At 44.7% G+C, this 22,686-nt stretch overlaps 2 protein-coding genes across 3 annotated transcripts in view; one reads left to right on the plus strand and one right to left on the minus strand.

The window, feature by feature from the left end:
* Positions 1-215: 215 nt before the first annotated feature.
* Positions 216-5,575, minus strand: CIAO2A (cytosolic iron-sulfur assembly component 2A). Its single transcript, XM_028706673.2, has 5 exons — positions 5,266-5,575; positions 3,521-3,685; positions 2,813-2,862; positions 1,741-1,786; positions 216-607 (listed from the first exon to the last, which is right to left on the minus strand). Exons 1-5 carry the CDS (start codon positions 5,420-5,422, stop codon positions 510-512), a joined length of 516 nt encoding a protein of 171 aa, XP_028562506.2. The 5' UTR covers positions 5,423-5,575; the 3' UTR covers positions 216-509.
* A 180-nt stretch (positions 5,576-5,755) lies between these two features.
* The window catches only part of SPG11 (SPG11 vesicle trafficking associated, spatacsin), a 33,153-nt gene continuing 16,222 nt past the window's right edge, over positions 5,756-22,686 (plus strand). The window contains exons 1-19 of one of the 2 annotated variants that reach the window (XM_028706671.2): positions 5,756-6,079; positions 7,638-7,822; positions 8,153-8,383; positions 9,916-10,111; positions 10,486-10,623; positions 11,000-11,448; positions 11,640-11,785; positions 12,485-12,617; positions 13,090-13,245; positions 14,064-14,242; positions 14,952-15,128; positions 15,862-15,933; positions 16,316-16,443; positions 16,799-16,971; positions 17,757-17,955; positions 18,781-18,984; positions 19,462-19,568; positions 20,454-20,599; positions 21,080-21,232. In XM_028706671.2, coding sequence (XP_028562504.2) covers positions 5,859-6,079; positions 7,638-7,822; positions 8,153-8,383; positions 9,916-10,111; positions 10,486-10,623; positions 11,000-11,448; positions 11,640-11,785; positions 12,485-12,617; positions 13,090-13,245; positions 14,064-14,242; positions 14,952-15,128; positions 15,862-15,933; positions 16,316-16,443; positions 16,799-16,971; positions 17,757-17,955; positions 18,781-18,984; positions 19,462-19,568; positions 20,454-20,599; positions 21,080-21,232 — 3,393 coding nt within the window. In that variant the 5' untranslated portion in view covers positions 5,756-5,858. Of the gene's footprint in view, positions 6,080-7,637; positions 7,823-8,152; positions 8,384-9,915; positions 10,112-10,485; positions 10,624-10,999; positions 11,449-11,639; positions 11,786-12,484; positions 12,618-13,089; positions 13,246-14,063; positions 14,243-14,951; positions 15,129-15,861; positions 15,934-16,315; positions 16,444-16,798; positions 16,972-17,756; positions 17,956-18,780; positions 18,985-19,461; positions 19,569-20,453; positions 20,600-21,079; positions 21,233-22,686 lie in introns of those variants that run through there. The other variant, XM_077919110.1, reaches the window with a different exon arrangement.

Genomic DNA, 22,686 nt, shown 5'->3' on the forward strand with positions numbered 1-22,686 from the left:
CCTGTCTTCAGAAATGCCTACTTAAATATATCTTTTAAATCTACTTTGGTTTACACCATTAAAAAAACTTATAGGGAAGTTTTCATATTGAAGACAACTTGTGTTTCTAAAACTCTGTACTTTATTTATCTCTCACACTGACAGCTAATCAAACACATTCCATCATAACAATGTGTAAAATTCAATCTTCAAAAGCAGTTGGGTTTTTTTTAAAAAAAAAAATTACAATGTATATTCATCAGGTGTCAACAGAATGGTTTCATAATAATTTTTTAAAAAAAATTATGAAGATCTCACAATCCTTCAAAATTAATCTAAGACTATACATGGCTCACTCTCCTTCGTAAATTAAATGGATTTTTTTTATATAAAATAATTTATTAAAAATATACAGGAGGTACAAAGAACTGTCCAGTATCAAATTCAAGGCCTCCATTCCCCACCCAAAAAGACATGAACACCAAAGTGCCAGAAAGATCCCAGGTCAACAGGAGCTGCTGTCACGGTTGCTAGTCTGGATCCAAAACACACTGCTCCACAATCTCCCGCAGGTGAGGATTCTCCATTGCAGCGGCGACTCTCTCTTTGTCATTTATCTGCTTGTTAACTGTAGCATGACGAAAAACAAACAAGTCGTCTTTGGTTAATGACGAACAGAAATGCACTAGAATATCGCAAAACACACACACACACACACACACACACACACAATGTGTATGCGCATGAAGATGCAAGTCCTACAGAGACAAACACAGATTTGCCAAGGATCAGAGCTCAGTGAATGCCTCCCACAATCTGCTGTCCAATGCCTGCAACTTTTAGATCTCATCACCATCTTACGGGGCTTTTAGGGAAGGGTAAGAACTTTAAAAATGGGACGCGGGTGGCGCTGTGGGTAAAAGCCTCAGCGCCTAGGGCTTGCCGATCGAAAGGTCGGCGGTTCGAATCCCCGCGGCGGGGTGCGCTCCCGCTGCTCGGTCCCAGTGCCTGCCCACCTAGCAGTTCGAAAGCACCCCCGGGTGCAAGTAGATAAATAGGGACCGCTTACTGGCGGGAAGGTAAACAGCGTTTCCGTGTGCGGCTCTGGCTCGCCAGATGCAGCTTGTCACGCTGGCCACGTGACCCGGAAGTGTCTCCGGACAGCGCTGGCCCCCGGCCTCTAGAGTGAGATGGGCGCACAACCCTAGAGTCTGTCAAGACTGGCCCGTACGGGCAGGGGTACCTTTACCTTTACCTTAAGAACTTTAAAAGTGGCCAACCAAATGCCTATTGTGGGAAACCTGCAAGCAGGACCCGAGTACCTCTCTAATTCTTTTTTAAAGCCATCTAGTTTGGTGTCTCCTGTGGGAACGGTACATTGGATTGTTTTTTTTTTAATTGCTTCTGCTTGTAGGGAATTTATGTTGGCCAGTTTCACCAATATTGTTTTTAACTTTGTTTTTTTAATTTTATGTATTTCCGCCTTAGAACCTTTGGGCATATGATAAATAGAGAAGTCATGCAATGCTAAGATTGCAAGAGATCTTACAAACAAGTATGAAAGCAGAAGCTAATGTGTTCCAGCGTGGTTAGCTCATATGCATCACTTCCTATGGGGCTGGGTGCCAGGCCCTCCCAGCCTGACTGCCACACAAGAGGATTTAAGACATGCTCAACAGGAAAATTCAACACACACACACACTTGGTGATGTATATCAAGCAGCTGCTTTATTCCCCAACACAAGCTGAAGACATACTTACTGTCCTCCTCCGTGGAATGCGCTCCCTCTGAAATGTAGATTTCCAACTACATGAGAGAGAAAATGACTGCTTAAGATGTTTTTATAGCACAGGTGTGCATCTGCACAGAATATACAACACTGTTTTGATGGCTTGCTATACAGTGGACCCTCTGGATACGAATGTAATTTGTTCCAGGGGTCCATCTGTACCCCCAAAAATCTGCAAGTAGAGGCGCCGCTTCTGCACATGCATGCAGCGTGATAGACCGTTTCTGCTCATGCACAGAACACTTCTGCACGTGGTGAAACCCGGAAGAATACGTTTCCAGGTTTGCTGTGTTCGCAACCCGAAAGTTATGTCACCCGAAAGTAACGTAACCGGAGGATCCACTGTAATGGGCAAGTCTCACTTGTGTTTGCAATATGAAAGGTCTCTCTTTTTCTCTACAATGCAATCTCCACATCCACTCAGGGGCTTGTTATATGGTAAGGAAGCATGGCCTCTTACAATCTGGCAGTTCTCACATGCCTGCCAAAGCTGTGTACATGATAGAGTCTCCTGAGAATCTTATGGTACCTTAAAGACTGTGATTAGCTGTGATTCCTGTCCTGCAGGGGGTTGGACTAGATGACCCTTTGGGTACCTTACAACTCTAAAATTATATGATTCTTGTACAAATTTATTATGACTTAAACTTTGGTAGACTACAAACCACTTCAGCAGATGCATGAAGTGTACTTGATGAAGTAGACTGCAGTGAGTGAAAGCTTACGCAACAATAAATGTGTTAGTCACAGAAATCTGTGTTGTTCTTCCTGCAAGAGACTAGCATGGTTGCAATCCCTCTGGAAATCCTGCCAACAAAAGCACTCTGGGTTCTTCATTTCACGTCCTCTTCTAAGACCACATTTTGCATGAGCAACAGATAACACCACCCCTTGAAATTCCCCATACAAGCAAAGAATCAAAACATTTGGGGAAAGTTGGAAGTGGAATGTGTGGCCAGAAAATGCCCTCTAAACATGCATTTCTGGAGAGTCAGCTGCAGTATGTTTTTAGAAATACAAACAAAAGTGTACAAACTGCGTACCTTGTGTTTAAAAGGCAAACATCTCTGCAGCTTGATCCTCAAACACAGCCCTGCATTTTAAAGAAAAAAGATGTCATTTTTCTTTTCAAGCACTACCCTTCCATTATCTTTCTACCAAAAGAGTTGGTGGCATGTGGTCATATTGCTCAACCATCTGTAATTCAGTTTTATAAACATGTGAGGGAGAGCTGGCCTTGGTTCTCAGTGTATCTTGCTCTAAAGATAGCAAGCGTTGCCTCATCTAAACTGTGAAAAAGGCTGGGAAATGAAGTGAGCGGCATCCATTTTTGAGATCTGCTTTCAAGCACAGAACTGCTTTACAATTTGGTAATAAGCTGTGAAAGACTGAAGAGTTTCGCACCACACACTGCCAGGGCATGAGCTCTGATTTCCCAATCAGAGGACACTAATGTGTTGAGCTTTACACAGGGACACAGTCTTCAGTCTGCCTTGCAAAAATAAGGTTAAATTGGTTCCAGAGAAGCCTATCCCTAAAGGAAACATTTTTCAACATGAAAGGTCCTGCAACCCATTCATATTTAATAATTCACAATACTGCTGCTGCATGTTTCAATGCACAAATCCAGAAATGCTTCCAGAAGAACTGAGTGTCCCTTTATTTGCCTTTCCAATATCTTTGTTTACTTAATGTCATGAAACTAACAACTTCACAAATCGCTCAAAGAACCCCCTCCCCCCAGATCTTACCTATGAGAGTGGCCAAAGAGCAATGAGGTACCGTTGGTGTAAACCTGATTGTGACCAAATATTCATCTTCCCCAATTTCATGCACTTCAACGCAGCTTTCTGTTACCACGTCTAGTTCTTCTAAAGTGTTGGGCTTCTCTGGGTCCCGGATAGTTCGAATTATATCTTAAGCAGAAACAAACAGAACAGAAGTGTCTAATTATGGGGGAAAGGTTGGGTGGTCAAACTCTAGGCCTGGAGTCAGCTGAAAATCCACTTGCTTGTGACATAAAAGGGAGTTTGATGCCAGCCTTGCCAGGACTCTTCACAATCCGGTCCCTCTCAGCCTTTAGGAGGAACAAAGGTTGCAAGTGACATTTCAAACAAGAAATGATAAAAATTACATATGAAATGTGTTCTGAGGCTCATTGCTTCATGACCAGTGAGCCTGCAAGCAAATGGGTACTGTGGAGTGAATTTGGATTTATTTATTTTTGTCTCTTCTGGATTGGAAATAATCTTGCCACTGTGACTCATGCATTGTTATCCTCAAGAAAGGAACTATTGCAATAAACCTGGGCAAGGGATTACCTGAGTGGGGGGAGGTAAGAGGCAATGGGGCTGGAGATGTAAATGACTATCAGACTTTGAAAAGCTGGTATCACTGGATAAAGTTCAACAGCTTTGTTGAATTAATTAAACTAAAACTATTTTTAAATAAATTAAACTAAATTAATTATTTATTGTTAAATAATTTGAACTAAAATTGGATTTTGAATAAATGTGCAATTAATTGTTACAATTTGGAATTTGATTGTTATTATCTTCCTTCATGGGTCATGCAAACCACCATTATGAATCATGCTATTTATTGGGAAGGCTAAGGGCAGTGGGAATGAGTTTATGGAACCAACAGCGCGGTGGCCCCCAAAAAGTTTAGGATCCACAGCAATAAACTCTATGTGGGGCTGCCCTTAAGAGTGACCTGGAAGTTAAAGCCAACGCAAAATGTATTAGCTGGCATACTGTTGTCACGCATGTTACAGTGTGCTTAAAAGAGTCTCATGCTAGCTGCCAATAAATTACTGGATCAGGCTTACGTTCCAACTTATAATAGCCTAAACAGGTACCTGAAGGATTGCCTTCTTCCCTATCTCCCTGTCTGGCAGCCAGGACTGTCTGGTGAGGCCCTCCTGGCTGTGCCCACAGATCCCATGGGCCGTAAGCAAGGGGAAGAAGGCCTTTTGGGTAGCAGCCCCCTCTCTTTGGAATTCCCTTCCTTCAGAGATATACAGGCAAGTGCCAACCCCAGAATCAATTGGGCCTCTGCTAAAAACGCATTTATTTCCTCTGGCTAGGCATTAGTGACACCGGGCTGTAGAAGTAAGTTCTCATAAAAAATAGAAATTAAAATTTGTACATTTTAAAGTGCGCACTCTGACACACTTGGCTGCTGGTTTAGTTTGTGCTGCAGTCTCAATACATTTTTAGCACCTTGTCGTTTCATACGAGAGAAGGTGCGTAAGTTTAAACTGTTCTCGGTTTATTGTTGATTTTATGTGTTGAATGATTTACAGAGCTGCTTTTGGGGTTTTTTGTTTTTAATTTTTATCTTACTGCTTTCTTCTCTTCGTACACTCCTTCAAGGTTTCGGTTTTCTTTTTAAACACCCCCTCCTCCAACTGCGAGGCAAGCCGGGTCCTGGGCCGCGAAAGACCTCCCGCCCCGTGAAGCCTGGATAGGGACGGGGCTGGGGAGCCACTGACCGTAGACCTCCAGGGCCCGCTCCTGCTCCTGCTCCATGGCAGCGGCGGTTCTGCTCGGGGCCTCGGGCCGGTGGTGGGCCTGGTGGTCGTCCTCCTTCTCCCGGGCCTCATGCCCCCCGCTAGAGAGCGCCCGCCAGAGCAGCCCCAGCGACAGCATCCCGCCCCGAGCCAAGCCCGCTCGCAGCCTCCATCAACCGGCCCTCAGTCCCTCAGGCGGCCCTCGCGGGCACTTCCGGTCTCGGGGTGGGCGGGGCGCTCCACAGGCAAAGCGACGCTGTACTGTACTCACAAACGCGCCCTCTTCTCAACCAAGACTACATTTCCCGCCGTCCAACGCGCTCGCTCGCCCGGCTTTCCGCGCGGCGAGGACTACATCTCCCGACTCGCAACCCTCTCACTCGCCGCCTGTAGTGCGGCAGCTTATCCCCGCGAGGCATTCTGGGAAGGTTAGTCCGAAGGAAGAGCGTCGGCCTCCGCCCTCCCGGCTTTCGTTCTCTTGTTGTGGCTCTGCCCCAAGATGGCGGCGGCCGTGGTAGTTTTCTGAGGAGACCCACGGACCCGGCGGTCGCGGTTCTCTCAGGGGAAAGAGGAGAATGGCGGCGTCGGAGGCTAGGTCGTTTCGCGTTCTGCTGCAGCCGTTCCGCAGCCCCAGCCAGGGCATCACCCGGGCCAAGCTCAGCGGCGGCCGAGACGCGCTGGCGACCGTGACGGGGGCGGAGCTGCGCTTGACGGGGCTGGTGTCAGCCCGGCTCGACGGCGGGCAGGACGGGCCCAGCGGGGACGGCAGTATCGCCCTGCCCGGCGCCTGGGAAGAGTAAGTGGGGGTGGAGCAAGAGCCGGGCCTGCGGGGGCCCAAGTCCAGCGTTGACCCCCCCCCCCAATAGAGAGAAGCAGGTGACGGACTCGACCCCCGCCTCCCCCCCAGCGACTTCTCCCCCCACCCCCAATTTAAGAAGGTTTCGTAGTCGGGGACCAGGCACCCACCCCCATGGTGATCTCAGAGGCTAACTTACTATTGCTTTTGAAGCACAGCAATCATCCTCTGCAGCAAAAGGGTGTTTGTCCCCACGTAAATGTCGGGGCAGCAGAAGCAAACGCTGTTTGTTTGTTTTTGCATAAAATTTATGCACCTCTTGATTGAAAAAAAAAGAAAGGCATCAAAGCGGTTTACAAAAAAAGAAAGATAAAACAGTGGAATTATTAAGAAAAATTAACCACGATTTTAAGTTTTCAAAAAGTTAAAATAACAGTTTAGACTAAAACAGATTAAAGGCTTGCATCAAGTTTCTAAGCATCGGAGTAGGCTTGACCAGACAGTGTTTTTAGCAGGCACCCAAATGTTTATGTGTTATGAACGAAAATGAAAAATTAACTTACGAAAAGAGTACAGTGAATGTGCCTCCCACACTAACAGTTTGAGTTCTTACAAAGGTGTTATTATGTGGCACCTGAAACAGTACCAATTCCGCTGATTGCTTCAGCACATATGGGTTTGTTTCTGTATTCATGATGGTGCATTGATAAAAGATGCATGTGACCTCAGTATTATCATCGTTAGGTCTCACCAACCTTTTTTGGGCCTTTAGCACCTTTGCAAATCAGAGGAATTGTCTTGGGTACTCCCCCCACCCTGCATTGCAACTAAGGACACACCACATAAACTATCCTGTTGCTTCTTTAAAACCTCATTTTAGGAGAGGGGGCTGGAGACACATCAGCAACAGCCTCTGTTGGCAACTCTTGAATGTGGAAGTAGTTGTAAAGCATGGATTGCGGGTGAGGGAGAGAAGAGAAGTGTCAGTTTTGGCCTTCATTATGGCAATAATGCACATAGTTGTGTAAAGGGGGGGAGGGCGGGGCTGTCAGACCATTAAGTCCAAAATCATCTAGCCACACCACTGAGGATGGTTTATCCCCCCCCCCCCATTACTGCCCAGCGTCACATTTTGCAACAGCCCCACCTGCTGTGAGGCTTTGAGCCTGCATGTAAAATGAGCTGTCAGAATCTACAGTTCCCCAGTTCACCTTCTGGTCCCTTCCTACCTCTGTTGTTATGAAATTGAGTTGCTTGTCATTTTTCTTTGGATAGATAGGAAGTATTACTACTCTTGTTAGAGACATAGACAAAATTGTAAACCCAAGTAGATTATTACTGGTTTCACTCCCTAGAGTTTTTGTTTCATTGATTGTATGTTGGTTGTCCTTTTCAACTGCTGGGTTCTTCTAAGCTTTGTGATCATTTTTTTGTGCAAGTGGACAGTAATGTAATTCAGTTAAGTACCGTAATTTGTCTCTGAAAGGCACAACATGCTTAAAATTTCAAAGAAGAACAATTGGAGGTATGGCTCATGTATTAAGTTTTGTTTTCCTAGCTTCACATGGGAGAGTGTGGAAGATGAGGACCTTCCAGTGGACAGTCTTAAACTACTTGCTGTCAGTAAGACCCATGAACTTCTCGTATATGAAATTAATCTAGAGGTTGGAAAATGTGATGCAACACTCTTGCAGAGCTGCAGTGAAGATACACAGAAGCAACTCATCAAACTTAAAAATATTAGTGAGTATAACATTCATTCAAGATGTAAGATACTAGTTTATTAATTTTGTTTATTGATTTGGAGGCCATTCTTCAGCAGTGTCTAGAAAACAAAATATGTTATATGGTATCTATTGCAGACCTTAGCCCATGAGTTGTAACTTGCTGTAGACAGGTAATGCTTATAAACGTTGGTGGGGCTGTTTCAAACATTGAATGCAGACGGCCTCACTTTTGCCACTTGTGGGATGGGTGATCCATTTATCTTTATCAGGACTATGTTGTATTGCTTGTTTATCTGCACCTATTGTTACTGCATATGAAAATATCCCTTTTGTCCTCGTCGTGCAGGTTTATCTTCAATCTCCTCTTTGAGAGTGCTGTCATTTAAAAATGGCAAAGCTTTGATGCTGCTCAACAACTGTATTATTGCACAACTTGCTTTTCTTGGAGGAGAACTGAAAGCAGAAAAGTTGGAGGAATGCTTTCTTCTTGATCTGTCGTCAGAAGCTCTGGAAAGGATAGTAGATGTTGCCTTTTGCAGAGGTGTTCTTTTCTTGTTAGAGGAATCTGGATGGATATGTATCCTTTTAAATTGAGTTTTAACATCCCTTTCTCCAGGACAGAGTGGTTTGCAAAACAAATGTGTAATTTAAGCAGTAAAATAAAACACTAGCAGATAGTTCTCTGTGTTGCTCACTAATTCTTAACAAACAGACAAATACTGAGATATATAAATGGATATTTTTGTTGTTGTTTGTCTCTTAATAAATAAAGTGCTAGCCTTGAGTAATACAAAAGGTAAGATGCAGAAACAGCCCACGATCAAAACAAGGTCAAAACCCATTAGGTCACAAGGCAAGTCAGGATGCTAATGCAAGGATTTTGTTCAAGCACTCTGCCAGCAACTGGAGACTTTTAACCAGGAAGCTTCAGAGCTCCACCCAGAGCGCAGCTGGAGGCCATCTGGATTGCCTGAGGCAGTGATTTTCAACCAGTGTGCCGTGGCACCCTGGGATGCCTTGAATGATGGTCAGGAGTGCTGCGGCAATGCTTGCCTCAGTCCCTCTCCCCCCCTCCTCTGATGCCCTCTCATGCTCTGCCTCCCAAAGCCTTGCACAGCTGCTGTAGCAGCCCTGGCTACAAGCTCCCCAGGCAAATGGTGCCTCTGGGGCTGGCCACGGGGACCTGGTTGACAGAAGCTGAGGCAGCCTTGGAGTAAGCAAGCAACTGGGTGAGGGAGCCCAGCCAGCCAGTCTTCCAGGCCTTGCTGATGGGAATGGACAGACAAGTCCCAGGCCCCTGTGGGGCAGTGGGAGGAGGCACCTCTTTTTGGGGTGGGGGGGGAGGGGAGCTCAGAGACCATGGGCAGCAGCTGCGGCTCGCCAGAGGACTCCCAAGGAGAGGGGAGAGGAGGCTGAGGGAACACTCCACAAGGGAGGGTGTTTGAAAAGGGGTGAGAGGCTACCAGCTTTGTTGGCAAGGGGTGACATAACTGGACTCCTGAGCCCTCACGGGTGCCGCAGAAAATGTAGTTGGTCAAGGGAGCCATGGACTCAAAAAGGTTGAAAACCTCTGGCCTGAGAAGTTTGGTCTTCTCATGAGGAGGAGCTTCTTCACAAGTAACACTTTATTTTCAAGGAGTTCTTGTTCTTTGGATGGGTGCACCTATACCTTTATCTGCCAGGATGTCGCTAGACTTGGTGCTAACTTTGCCTCTGCCTCTTGATTCTTTGCAAGGGCCATCTCTGTCTTGCAGAGCAGATTGGGATGCTCTGATACCTGAAGGTCCCAGATCCCCCTGCTCTGTCTCACTGTGCATTGACACAGCCTGTTTCTCTTTCATGCTTGTTTTGTGAAGCACCAAATCTTTCTGTGAAGAGGATTGTTCTAGCCATGTGCCTGACAGTTGCAATATCTTAAGAGGTGTCCAAATGCATGCAGTTTGGAATGGTTCAGTCTACTATTTCGATTTGAAACAGTGCCCAGTGGTCTTGCACATTAGGTCTAAGTAAACATGCATAGGATTGCCATGTCGGGGTGGTGGGTTTTTCTTTGCATGTGTGCCTGTTCATGTGACTCAGAAAGTGTCTTTCTTTGACATTGTTGCAAAGATATTTTTGATGCTACGGATGGTGCCTACCTTGCCCATGTTGATGTCTCCCTCTATCAAACAGAGGGGCAAGATGAGAAGCGTCTGGACATCCTGTCTTCTCTTACACTGTTAAATATATCCCATGATCTCAGTGTTGCTGTGGTTGCCAACAGCTCCAGTTGTGTTGTGGCGATTGACCTCCATTTATACTTCAAGTAGGTTGGCTACAATATGCTATAAAGTGGTATTGGGCAGGCAGATTTTTCACTTTTTAAATTCTTTGCCAGTTCTAGCTTCCCCCACCCCCTCTCTTCCGAAAAGTCTGATGGTCCTGCTCTCTTGAAACATTTAGGAAAATGGTTAAAACTTTTTATTGTGCTGGGCGTTTGTGGTCTTAATCTCACTTTCTCCCCCTGCTGCTTAAATTGCTTTCAGTGACTTTTTAATACTCACTGTTTTTTATTGTTATAATTTATTGTCAGTGAAAATTCGATTTTTTTTAGATTAACTGTTATAGGGAACTTTTTGAGGGTTGAAAGGTGGAGTTGAAATCATCTTATTTATAAATAAACACTTTCCCCCCCCGCAGAGAATATCCTGAGCATTTAATTTGCAAGAAAAACTTTGACAACCTTCCTGTAGAACAGTTGGAGGGGACAGATGAGGATGACCTCAGAAGTTCAGATTACAGCATGAAACTTATGCAGCATCCATTTCGGACCGACAGGTATGTCTACAGAACTTCTGCCTTGCATTATTAATCTATGTGGAAAAGAGGGATATGTTTGTTCAGTCCTACTTTCCACTTTAGCTCTCTGGTTCCTGCTGTTATTGCTGATACTGCTAGTAAAATAGCTTTAGAACGTTAGGATGAATAAGTATAAGCTTAGACATGTGGCATCATTTCCAAATAGATGGACAAGTATGTCTAGACACCATCCTCCCCAGGACTAGTTTGCAGTTGTTTTGATGGCAAGAAACTATTTATACTTATCCAATCTGTTTATCTGTATTACAAATCCTTTTTGTTCAAGCAGTACAACTATAGATAATTCATAGATTCATTGTTAAAAATGTTGGTGTGATTTTTCTCCTTTTTCCAGATCCTGGAAGGCACATTTGTCTTCATTGTTTGACATAACAAAAGGATCTAATTCTTCAAGTTTGGCAGCCAACGTTTTCTTGCCTTGGTGTCAGTATCCTTTGCATCTAGAGCACTGTGACTGTAAGACTCGTGAAGCGTCTGAGGCCTCCTTTCTGCATGATGCTGCTCATGTCCTTTCAAACTCAAGAGGAAAAGATCCCCAAAACACAGGCAGAAGAGACAGACTATGGAAGAGCATAGATTTAGGAGGACTAGAAGATGGTGCGAAACTCGAGTGTAAATCTGTGACAGGATTTAGTGCATTGTTCACTCTCTTAAGTGAGAGTGAAGGACTGATTCTTCTTCTGTGGGATTTGGAGACCCAAGACGTGATGCGTTCTTGTGTGGGCAAAAATTCATTTTTTGTGGAGTGTAACAGAGAGGAGCAGTTATGTCCCATCCTTTCAGGTGAGCATCTTTTAGTTGCAAATAAAAACCAAAGCCTGCAGTCTAGAAACCGGAAGCATTTATTTGTTTGTAAGTACTGACACCACTGAGGATGATGCAAGAAGATTGCATTCATTCTCATAAAGTACCAAATAGATCATGTTTGATATGACAGGTGAATAAGTTCTTCTTTTATTTATTATAACCCTTAGAGCCCGGCCTCTCCTTGGTTCTGTTTGGCTTGACTCAAGAGGAATTCTTGAATAGACTGATCATCCATGGAAGTGCTGGCACTGTAGATTCTCTTTGCCAGCTCAATGGATGGGGAAGATGCTCTATTCCCATACATGCCTTGGAGGTAAAGAAACACTTGTGGCCCTTGAGGTTCTGTGCCCCCCACATCCCCCTGTGCTGGAAGTGGTGGGATCTTGCAACTGGCAGGGGATTCTTTTTTTCTTTTTGACAGCCTCAAATGTTTACTTTGGGCTTATCTAACCTGCAGCCTTTGCAGGCTACTTGGAAAGGGCACCTCCCAAAGTAATATGTGGAGCTGCCATGTGGATAAATTGTGGAGCATGACAAAACTGACTGCTCTTGGTGACTTTGTCCTCCAGCCCTAGTTTTTTATTCTGCTGCAGTATTTTCAGCATGAGGTGATCCTTCTTTTCCTGACTTGTGCTGCACATCCTATCTTGGAAAGTCCTCCTCCCACAAAAAGACAAATGGAAGTTCTTACCTGCTGGGCATCTATTTTTCTGATAGGTAGGAGGACATTCCACCCTCCTTCATGAAGCCTCACTTATGGGTCCATAGTGGAATAGTGCTTGGGGAAAACAGGCTCTCTTGTCTTGTTGCTTGACTTTTTGGCTTATTTAATTGCATTCTTGTGTGGATCCTTTTTTTGTAATACTTTGTTCTTGTCTTGTTGTTTAACCATCCTAGAAACTGGTAGAAAGTAACATTTCAATCTGCAAAAACAACATCAGTCCCTTAGTTAAGAACTTCTGTTTCTACATGTTGCTGCATTTTTAACAGTGATTCTGTTGTTGCTGTTTAGGCTGGCTTAGAGAACCGTCAGTTGGACACAGTGGATTTCTTTTTAAAGAACAAAGAGAATATTTTCAGTCCCTCTGCAACTTGCTCCTTACAAGATCAGCCTGCAAGCACTATGTCAGAGTTTTACTTGAAGAGTAAGTAAAACAATGTAAATGCTGAAATGGACATTGCTTTGACACAGACCTTTGCAAAGTATAGTGTAGTCTTCCCCTGCCTGATGCCTTCCAGATATTTGGGACTACAGTTCCCATCAGTCCCAGCCAGCATGGCCATATGTCGCAATCCAAAACATCTGGAAAGTTCCATGTTAGGAAAGGCTGGTGTAGTGAAGATGAAAGAAATTCACTGTGGTACAGCTCGTGTGAAATTAATGCTGCACAAGCCACATAGAAAAGAATGAGAGCTATATAAGGGCATACTGTGTTCAGCGAAGCATTCTTGGGAGAGATGGAATATGTCCTGTGTTTTCAGAAAGCGCAATGGGGTTAATGGATGCCATATAAAAGATGGAGGCAAGCTGTGCTTTCTTTTCTGAGAATCCTTTTTTGTGTGCGGGGAGGCATTTTAAAGTGATCTTCTGGTCATTTCCTGCTTTTTCTCACACAGGCATGGAAGAGCTTACACCAGCCTTAGATTTGCTTTGCATGGCAATCCGAGAAAATGATTTGGAAGCACAGAGCAAGCATTTCTCTGAGCAGCTGCTGAACCTCACCCTGTCTTTCCTTAACAAACAGCTCCGTGAAATTTGTATCCACAGAGAAGGTAACGGATGTGCTTGTGTTGCTTGAATTATCACCATGCTCTGCATTTCCCCCGTAACGGGCCATGAAACCTTTCTATTATTTGAGCTATTTTCATGTGCAAGCTGTGTGCTCCTGCATGTGATCTTTTTTTAAAAAAACAACACCACCTCTCCAGTGGTGATATTTGATGAGAGAAGAGGAGGAGCGATTCAGTCCTCAGCTCAGTGAATAGTGTATAATTGTTTTCTCCCATTACCGTAATGTCCAAATCCTATACACACATACTTAGAGGTGTGCCCTTTTGGACTCCGTGGGATGTGCTCGTGAATAAACACGCAGACAATCATAGTTGCTGTATGGGCTGTGAAGCTGTGATTCATAAAACGATTAAGTCAGTTTTCCAGATTTTAAGCTGACTTAGCAACCTAGTCCTTTGGAGTAGCTGGACCAGCACCTGTACTGGGTCAGGAGGGGTCAGTACCTTATACTCGGTTCATACTGTGGGCTTTGGCACTTTTGCATCTTGTGTGTTTCTCTATACTATATTTGGACTGCTTTGTCATCATGTTGATGACTGAGTGCACCTGTGTGAGTGGGCAGGTGAGTGGCCCAGGCAGGCTTCCCTGTGTTCCTGTTGTCAGTATCACCACTGGTAATGAGGAGAGGAATGAAGGGGAGAATGTCTTTCTCCTCCTCTGCACCAGTGCTAGCGGAACAGGATGTGGTGGGATATGTCTTTGAACATGTTAATGTTCGTTGGGCTACCCTTAGTGTTGCAAGTCTCCCAGGGAGATGTTTTCATTCGTTCCTTTAAGTGTCTTCCTGTATTCTTCACAGAACTGGATGAAAATCTGGACAGATGTGTTGATATTTTAACCAGCTACATCAATAAACTTAGGATGTTTATGATAAAGTTCCCTCACAAGCCTTCCAGTGTCATCAGCTTCACGTGCTATCTTGAAGAAGACGTGCCCTGCGTAGAACAAAGCCAGAAGTGGGAAAAGTTTAATACAGAGGTAACCGGAGAATCAGTTTCAACAACTCCTGAGCATATATTGTCCAAGACATTGTGTCTGTTTGCTAAACAATTTCATTATCCCAAGGAAAAATTAGTGACCTAAAGCCACGTTTACGGCAGAATCCAGCCATAGTTAAGCATTTGGAAGTCCCGTTAATTTCAGTGAGAGAGCTAGAGACTGTGTGCCAAACACTCCCATTGAAATGAAAGGCAAGTAGCACAATAAAAACATTAACTTGGTTTGGAGCAACTTTTGAAAAGTTGTGTGCTAAGGAAGGATTTGAAAGTACAACTTGATAGTATAGCGATGGAAGCCTGTGTCCAGTTCTGGCTGCCTCATGACAGAAAAGGATATCCTGGAACTGGAAAATATGTAAGAAGGGCTACCAGAATGATCAAGTAGTAGCATGGAGGGAAAGTAGCAAGAGGGACATTTCCCCCCTTCCTCATAATCATAGAATTGTTGAATTGAAAGGGACCCCAAGGGTCACCTAGTTCAACCCCCTGCAATGCAGGAATCTCAGCTAAAGCAGGCGACTTCCTGTGTTTTTAAGACTGGATTGTGTGCCCTTAACAACTTCCACCCACTTCTCCTCCGCCATTCCCCAATTTGCCTCTCCTGATCTTTCAGGAAAGAGGTTGAATGTCAGGCGTGGTGTTTTTCAAAAGCAGCTAGTTGCATTGCATGCCTTTCTTTGCTCTTTCAGCAAACGGTTGCTGAAGCCATATTAAACAACAAGCTCCCGGAGGCTCAGACCTTCTTCCGGATGGCAGGTAACCCTGCCCAGAATCTTAAGGTGCTGACCCAGATAGGACTGGATCTGGTGTACAAAAGCCTTCTGAAGGATGATGTCAAAGAAGCCTCCAAACTCTTAAGAAACATGGTGAGTAATGCATGTCCAGAGCGTGGCTTGATCTACAGTGCTTACTTCAGTGTATTTGCATGTACACACAGCAAGGGATTGGCTTTGCTTCTTCAGGTGCTAAAGAATGGCCATTGGGGGTCCTTGGTGAGTTAACAATGGGAGTTGAACTCATTAAGGTTTTTCTTTTTCCTGTCATATTCTGCTTAATTGGGGGGAGAGGGAGAGAAGTATAAATAAGTGTGGGCATGATCCATTGAAGGGTAAGCACACACACACAAATGCACACTGACGTTTATATATGTGTACGTGTATGCATTTGATTCTTAACTGGGTGGGTAACATAGGTCTGTTGTCACTTTCTGCAGTCATCTTTTTAAAAAGGGTAGTATATGTTCCTTTTATGTACATATATTTGGATAAGCACTTTACGTCTTGCTTTATTGCCATTTTTATATTTGGTTTTAATATTTTTCACCTCTATTTTTATTATGCAAGTCACTGTGAGACACTTTGCTCTAAAAAGCAACCAACAGTAATAGTAATAATTTGTCTGAGGAAGGGAGGCTGGAGTTTTTAAGGGTTGAGCATTTTAAGCCCATTTCACAATCTGTTGAAATTTCTTCAGTCCTTTGCAAGCTGCAGCCGAGCCCTGAGATCCTTTGTAGATATGCACAAAAGAAAGCCTATGAGAGAAAATAAGCCATTAATACTTTATTGTGTAAACTCTTCTACCCTTCCCCTCCCTTGACAGGGCTTCAATGTGATGGAGCAGCTGCGCAAAATATGTTTCTACGTAACTGATCACCGTGTTCGTGATTTTTTGGTGAGTGCGGGGAAAACCTTTGCATGGGTTGTGGTCCTTTAATTTCATATGTCTCACCTGCATGTGCAGGGTACATTCCTGGGTGACTTCTGCTGCTACTGCCTGCCCCCACCTCACAAATTGTGTTAGTTTCCACCTAGGTCCCAGTGATGACTTCACTTTCATGTTGTCTCTTTGGCATTAGTAGCTGATGTGGAAATCTTGTTGCGGTGACATCAGTGTCATCAGGGATCCACACCACGTTGTTTTGTTCTAGACCACTTCCTGTTCCTGCTCATATTTTTGATTTGACAACAAACCCTTTAAGGAGTTGCTTTTCCAGTGCCTTTGATGTTAGGGCGCAAATTGCATTGCTAGTTAATGGTTTGGTCTGACTCTCAAGGTGAACATACTGAAAGAGGAAAACTACTTTTCTGAAGCTGAGAAGGAAATGATAGAATTTGTGCATAAGGTGGAAAATGTCTATGCAAGAAATTTCCAAGAGAAGGAAAAGACTACAGCCCAGCCCAGGTAATAGATTTTCAGCCTCAATTTTTAAAAACATCATCTTTGCCAACAGTGATGTGATGAGAATTGTGTGAGGTTTTGAATCTCTACCCATGCAGCAAAAAAACCGTGAGTCTTTGTTTGCTCCTGCTTTCTCCAGCTGCAAGCTTTCTTTCCGTGGAAGGTGTGAGATGATTTTCCTTCTTACTCAACTGGTTGTTAGCAGTTCCAGCTTAACTGTCCTGTAGGCTGCAAACTTTCACTGTTCATTGGAAATGGTTGTATTGGAAACAAGGTGGCTAGCTTGAAAATCTGAACTCATCAAGAAGAGTAGATAAATGACATGGACCTCATAGAGATGTTTTGTTCTCATTTTCAGTTCCTGGAGAAAAGAACAAGATCTGTCTATCCACATTCCTGTTCTGGATTCATTCCTGCAATGCAATAAAGACGGAGTTAATATTGCAGAGTACAGTATTATGTTAAACTGGGCTCAGTGGTGGGATCAGGTTACCCGAGAGACGATTCTTCTTCCTATGCAATCTCCCGAAGGCAAGTACTCTGCCATAAATTTGTTGTGGTCAGGGAGTTTTGTGTCTTAAGGCTGTACTTTTGGGACTAACAATAGGCCATAATGTTTCAAAGCAAGTGTGGGGATATCTGACTCCCAAGTCAGATGCAACCCTCAGAGGCTTCCCGTCTGGCCCCTGAAGCCTCACTTGCTCCCCACCCTCAATTTCTGTAGTGGCTGCAGACGGAAGGGAAAAAACAGGAAATGGCAGGCACTGGGGACTTGTTTTGGTTTGGGAACTCCACCCAGCATGTGAGGAGCTTTTAACCCCCTGTTACCTTCTGCAGTCCACGTCTGGGATGAGCCCTCCCCCTTGCCTACAGTTTGCATTGATAATAAGGGATCTGTTGAAAGGAATGAATCGGGAGTATCCTGGATTTGGGCCAGAGTGGGGAGCAAAGGGTCATGTATTCAGTAATCAGGGCATAGCTGCCAAGAAGACCTTTTACCTTGTCCTAACTAACTGTTCCTTGGCCACAGACAGGATATGGACAGGAGCCTCTCTGACAGAGTGAGGGCAGACTGATGTTGGTGAAGCAGCCCTTTGGGTATCCTGCACCCAGAAAGGGTTTTAAGGATAAGACCTAATTCTTTGCATTACACCAGGAAACAGATTGGCTCATACACATTTACTCTTCCTAAGCTTACAGTGCTTTATTTTACAGTGACAGTGGGGACTAACCCTGTGACCCTATACACAGTGTGCAACTACAGGCATACACATAGTTTATTGTACTGACTACCTTTTTTAAAAAACCACACACAGAACGCAAATCATGTGATCCAGAGGTTCTTTGGATGCACCTGTCATCTTGGCATGACTACTCCAGTATGAGCTCATGGATTGCAGCATCTCAGCAACAGGACAGTAGCACAAACTGGCCACAGCTGACAACAGAGACCATTGAGCGGAGAACATTGTGTAGCCATTACATGCAAAATGAAATATTGGACAATTTAGCCAGGTATGTGCCTTGTCTAACTCTTGGTTGGGGGAATCTCTGGCCACGGGTCTCATTCAGTCCACCAGGCCATTTCCAGCAAACTGTGCCCACTTGCCAATTGTATGACATCATTTGACATCAGTCATTTTGATCTGCCCTGCAACTTTCTGTAGTTTCCTGGGTAAAGGTAAAGGTACCCCTGCCCGTACGGGCCAGTCGTGACCGACTCTAGGGTTGCGCGCTCATCTCGCTCAAGAGGCCGGGAGCCAGCGCTGTCCGGAGACACTTCCGGGTCACGTGGCCAGCGTGGCGAAGCTGCTCTGGCGAACCGGCACCAGAGCAGCACACGGAAACGCCGTTTGCCTTCCTGCTATAAAGTGGTCCCTATTTATCTACTTGCACTTAAGGGTGCTTTCGAACTGCTAGGTGGGCAGGAGCTGGGACCGAACGACGGGAGCTCACCCCGCCGCGGGGATTCAAACCGCCGACCATGCGATCGGCAAGTCCTAGGCGCTGAGGTTTTACCCACAGCGCCACCCGCGTCCCCACAGTTTCCTGGGTAAGACTTATAATTGCCCATAATTTTACATAATCTATGTTGTGAAATTGGCCTTGGCCACTTTTATCACTTACCCCCCCCCCCATTGGAATGTGGCCCCTGAAGACTAGCCAGGTTTTGAACCTGACCTTTAGGCTGAAAGGGGTTCCCCAGTCTAGCTCTAAATTGATGATCAACTTCTGTCAAGCTTTCCTAGTATCGTTTATTGGTGGAAGTCTCCTTAACAACTTTGTGAAGAGATCACTGGCTGCTTTGCATTAAAAAGGTTGCTTTGTTTTTCTTGGTAGCAATGGAATATTTGTGCCAGTGGAACTAGAAGACTTTGAATGCCTTCTCCAGAGATTGACTCTTGTTGGAGGAGTGATGCAAAATCCTCATCCTGTTCCAGAATATATGTCCACCAGTGGCTTAGATTTCCATGCCTGCTTTATCCTGTACTGTTTAGAACATGGGCTGGACCATCTTCTCTACACCTATCTCGACTACTATAGGTAGGAATACATGACCTGAAGTGGTTTCGTATACACACATTTGTATATGTGTCTACCTGCTTTGTCTACCTGTGATGGGAGTTGTAGTTCAGGTTGGTCTTGTGTAGACTATACATCCTCTTTCCACCAGCACCTCCAAAATGTTTTCAGAACAAAGGCAGCATAACTTCTCTCCATGTCCCCAGACTGTTGCCTTCCTCCAATGGAGCTTTGTTCGGGACTCTGCAGCTGGAGCACCATCTAATTTTGTAACCTAAAGGAGCAGGGATGAGAGAGTGCTTGCCCAGTGGGGTCTGTGTGGCCAGTACACCTCTAGCTAACTAAGCAGTCTCTTTTACTCCTGCCAGAGCAGTTGGTCTTCTCAAAATCCATGTGGCTGCTTACCCAGCTTTCTACTGACCAATATTTTAGAAGGGGAAAATAACTTGTTTTTCTTTTTTATTCTATGAAATTGATATTTTGTCCTTGATTTTGCAGTTTATTTCCTTCAAATTGCCCTCTTTTGGATGACAAAGCACTTCACGAAGCTCATCCGTGGTTTGAGTTTTTAGTGCGGTGTCGAGCCATCGCCAGCAATTCTGGAGGTAGGAACCTTCATCTGTGATTCTCTTCTGGGCCAATGTTCTTTGTGCAATTCTGATTAAAAACAAACATTTGTGAGCCATTGACCATCCCAAGTGATGATGGATTCTCCCTTAATGGTCAGCTTGGAACTCACCTGGGCTTGACCTTTTCTGTGGATGCTTAGGTGGTCGCTGTGGGGACGAGCACCTTTTATACCAGCGTTGTCTGGTCTCTGGGTTTTCTGGCATCCTATTCTGAGAAATGGAGACCCAGCCACTGTCAATAACAGTCTGCTAACCTCAAAGATTAGGTTTCTGCAATGTGCTTTATGTGGGGCTGCCTTGAAAAAACGTTTGGATGCAACAGCTGGTCCAGAATATACTGGGCTTTTGACAGAGGAATGAAATCTTTTTTGTTCTTAACTGACTCCTGGTTGATTTCTGGACCCAACTCAAAGGGGTGGTAAGTCCTGCTCCAGGTTCCCCTACCTACAGCATTGTGGTGGGGGAACTAGTTATAGCAGTGCCCCATCTATGGAACCTTCCCCACAAGGAGCTTTCAGAGAGAGGATTGTATATGCCATGGGTTGGATTTTTATTTTTATTTAAATTGGAGGTAACATTCTGGCTGATGTTAGAAAAGTCAACTGTTGATCAACTATTATTGTTGCCATGTGCTTGGCCTTTTAAAGTTTTGCTGTGTTTTAACTGGTTTTAATATTGTATTTTAAAATTGTTATAATGGTGAAGGGCAGGTAAGAAATAAAATAATAATAAAAATAATAAATAATAATGTGTGAATTTCTTCTTTTTGCCATCCGCCTTTGGAGCCTGTTCTTGGGCAGAAAGACAGGGTATAATAATGGAAAACAAGGCAACAGTTGTTTTTTTCTTTCCTCCCTCCAGATGCAAATAAGATTTTCCAAGCTAGCCTGGCAAATGCCCAGATCTTGATTCCCAGCAACCAGGCCAGTGTGAGCACAATGCTGTTGGAAGGCCGAACGCTCCTTGCTCTTGCCACCACAATGTACACCCCTGGAGGTATTGACCAGGTATGCTGTAGAATATTGGCAGGATGTTGATGACCGTTTCCTTTCAAAGTGACGGGAAATGTCAAAAAGATCTTAAATGCCAGCAGCCTGAGAAAATTTGGGTTGTGTTCTCTCTCTGAAGGTGCAGATAAAGCCTTGTGTGAGAGCCAGTGTGGTGTAGTGGTTAAGAGCGGTAGTATCGTAATCTGGGGAACCGGGTTCGCGTCTCCGCTCCTCCACATGCAGCTGCTGGGTGACCTTGGGCCAGTCACACTTCTTTGAAGTCTCTCAGCCCCACTCACCTCACAGAGTGTTTGTTGTGGGGGAGGAAGGGAAAGGAGAATGTTAGCCGCTTTGAGACTCCTGAAGGGGAGTGAAAGGCGGGATATCAAATCCAAACTCTTCTTCTTCTTCTTGTGCCAGGTGCTGTGGCTTGTGCCAATGAACTGTTCGGTTCCCATTTCCTTGCAAGTGTATTCAGGTGGTTCTTCTTCATTGTAGGTCCTTCAGAATGGAGATGGAGGAGAGAAAGTAGATGCCCAGCTCTTCAGGATGGCCCTTGCTCCTTATCCCAAGCTGAGAGCAGCCCTCTTCCCCCAGTATACCAGTCATGGGACCTTGCCTTCTGACATTTCTCTCTACCACCTTGTCCAGGTATAAATATATACCTATCTGCCCCCAATACAAATAGAATCATAGAATTGTAGGGTTGGAAGGGACCCCAAGGATCATCTAGTCTTAACGCCCTGCAATGCAGGAAACTCATCCAACCTCTGCTGAAAACCCTCCAAGGAAGGAGGTTTATCACTTTTCAGCCTTCTCTTCCAGGCTAAATGTACACAACTCCTTCAACTGTTCCTCATAAGACTTGGTTTGTAGACCCTTTATCATGTTAGTGGCCCTCCTCTGCCCATGTTCCATATCCTTCTTAAACTGTGGTGCCCAGGTGGGGTTTGAGCAAGGCAGAATAGAGTGGAACTATTACTTCCCTTGATCTGGGCGCTGTAATGCTTTAGTTCAGTTATAGCAGCTGCCACTTTACCCAAACTTACACCAGTGAGACTTGAAAGAGGGCTGTAATGGGAAAGGGGGGCATAGGTTTGAGTTCCTCTCCTGCAAAATCCTGAAGGTGACCTCTGCAAGGCATTGCTTCTTCCTTCTGGGTATTCTGCAAGCAGCATTAATTTAAGATTGGATAGGGAGAGGCTGCAGCCTCCAGCTTCAGAGAGCCGCTCCCTAACCACACAGTTACAGGAGCAGGTAGGAAAAAAGCCACATGACTGAGCCTGTGTGGATGTCCTGGGGGCTTAGCCTATGGCACACCTCCTTCCAATGTACAGGGCCTCGGGCTCCCAGCAGTGTACACTAGAACATATATACATACATAATTATATTTGCATGTCGCCTTTCCATAGTTAAAGCCATGCTCAAGGCAGCTTGTAGCATTAAAAATGACACATAATTGCAAACATAAGTAGTCATAAACTGTAAATAAAACAGCAAATAGTGCACAACCAAATTAAACAATTTCCACATAAATCATAATAAGATCTAAAATAAAGGCACAAAACAATTTATAGAAACAAGAACAACTACCCTGCCCCCAACCTAAGAATTTGTTCAGCAGCCTTTAGCTTTTGTAGCTGGAGTCAGTCCTCCCAGGTCAAGTGGGAAAAGCCTTGCAAGGCAGGGAGCAGTACTGCCGGGGATCTGTGTGTGTGGTGACATGGCTCCCATACCACCACCCCTTGGCCACTTCTCCCCATCTTAGCCCCAGCTACATAGCAATAGCCCTGACTTGCACAAGTGGAAGGGCACCTGCCTCTCCCACCATCACTTACCACAAGAGCATTTCATGGAGCTGCTGCATCTTGTTGGATGCTTAAGCAGGGGTCAGCAAACTTTTTCAGCAGAGGGCCGGTCCACTGTCTCTCAGACCTTGTGGAGGGCTGGACTATATTTTGGAAATAAAAATGAAAATGAACGAATTCCTATGCCCCACAAATAACCCAGAGGTGCATTTTAAATAAAAGCACACATTCTACTCATATAAAAAGACGCTGATTCCCCAACCGTCTGCGGGCCAGATTTAGAAGGTGATTGGGCCG

The sequence above is a fragment of the Podarcis muralis genome, chromosome 14, assembly GCF_964188315.1.
Source record: "Podarcis muralis chromosome 14, rPodMur119.hap1.1, whole genome shotgun sequence".
In the NCBI taxonomy this organism is placed as follows: domain Eukaryota; kingdom Metazoa; phylum Chordata; class Lepidosauria; order Squamata; family Lacertidae; genus Podarcis; species Podarcis muralis.

Coding starts and splice junctions, on each gene's coding strand:
- CIAO2A (XM_028706673.2), bottom strand. CDS start 5,422: ATGCTGTCGCTGGGGCTGCTCTGGCGGGCGCTCTCTAGCGGGGGGCAT. Junction 3,686..5,265: donor GCGGGCCCTGGAGGTCTACG/GTCAGTGGCTCC, acceptor TTTCTGCTTAAG/ATATAATTCGAACTATCCGG. Junction 608..1,740: donor GCATTCCACGGAGGAGGACA/GTAAGTATGTCT, acceptor GTCATGCTACAG/TTAACAAGCAGATAAATGAC.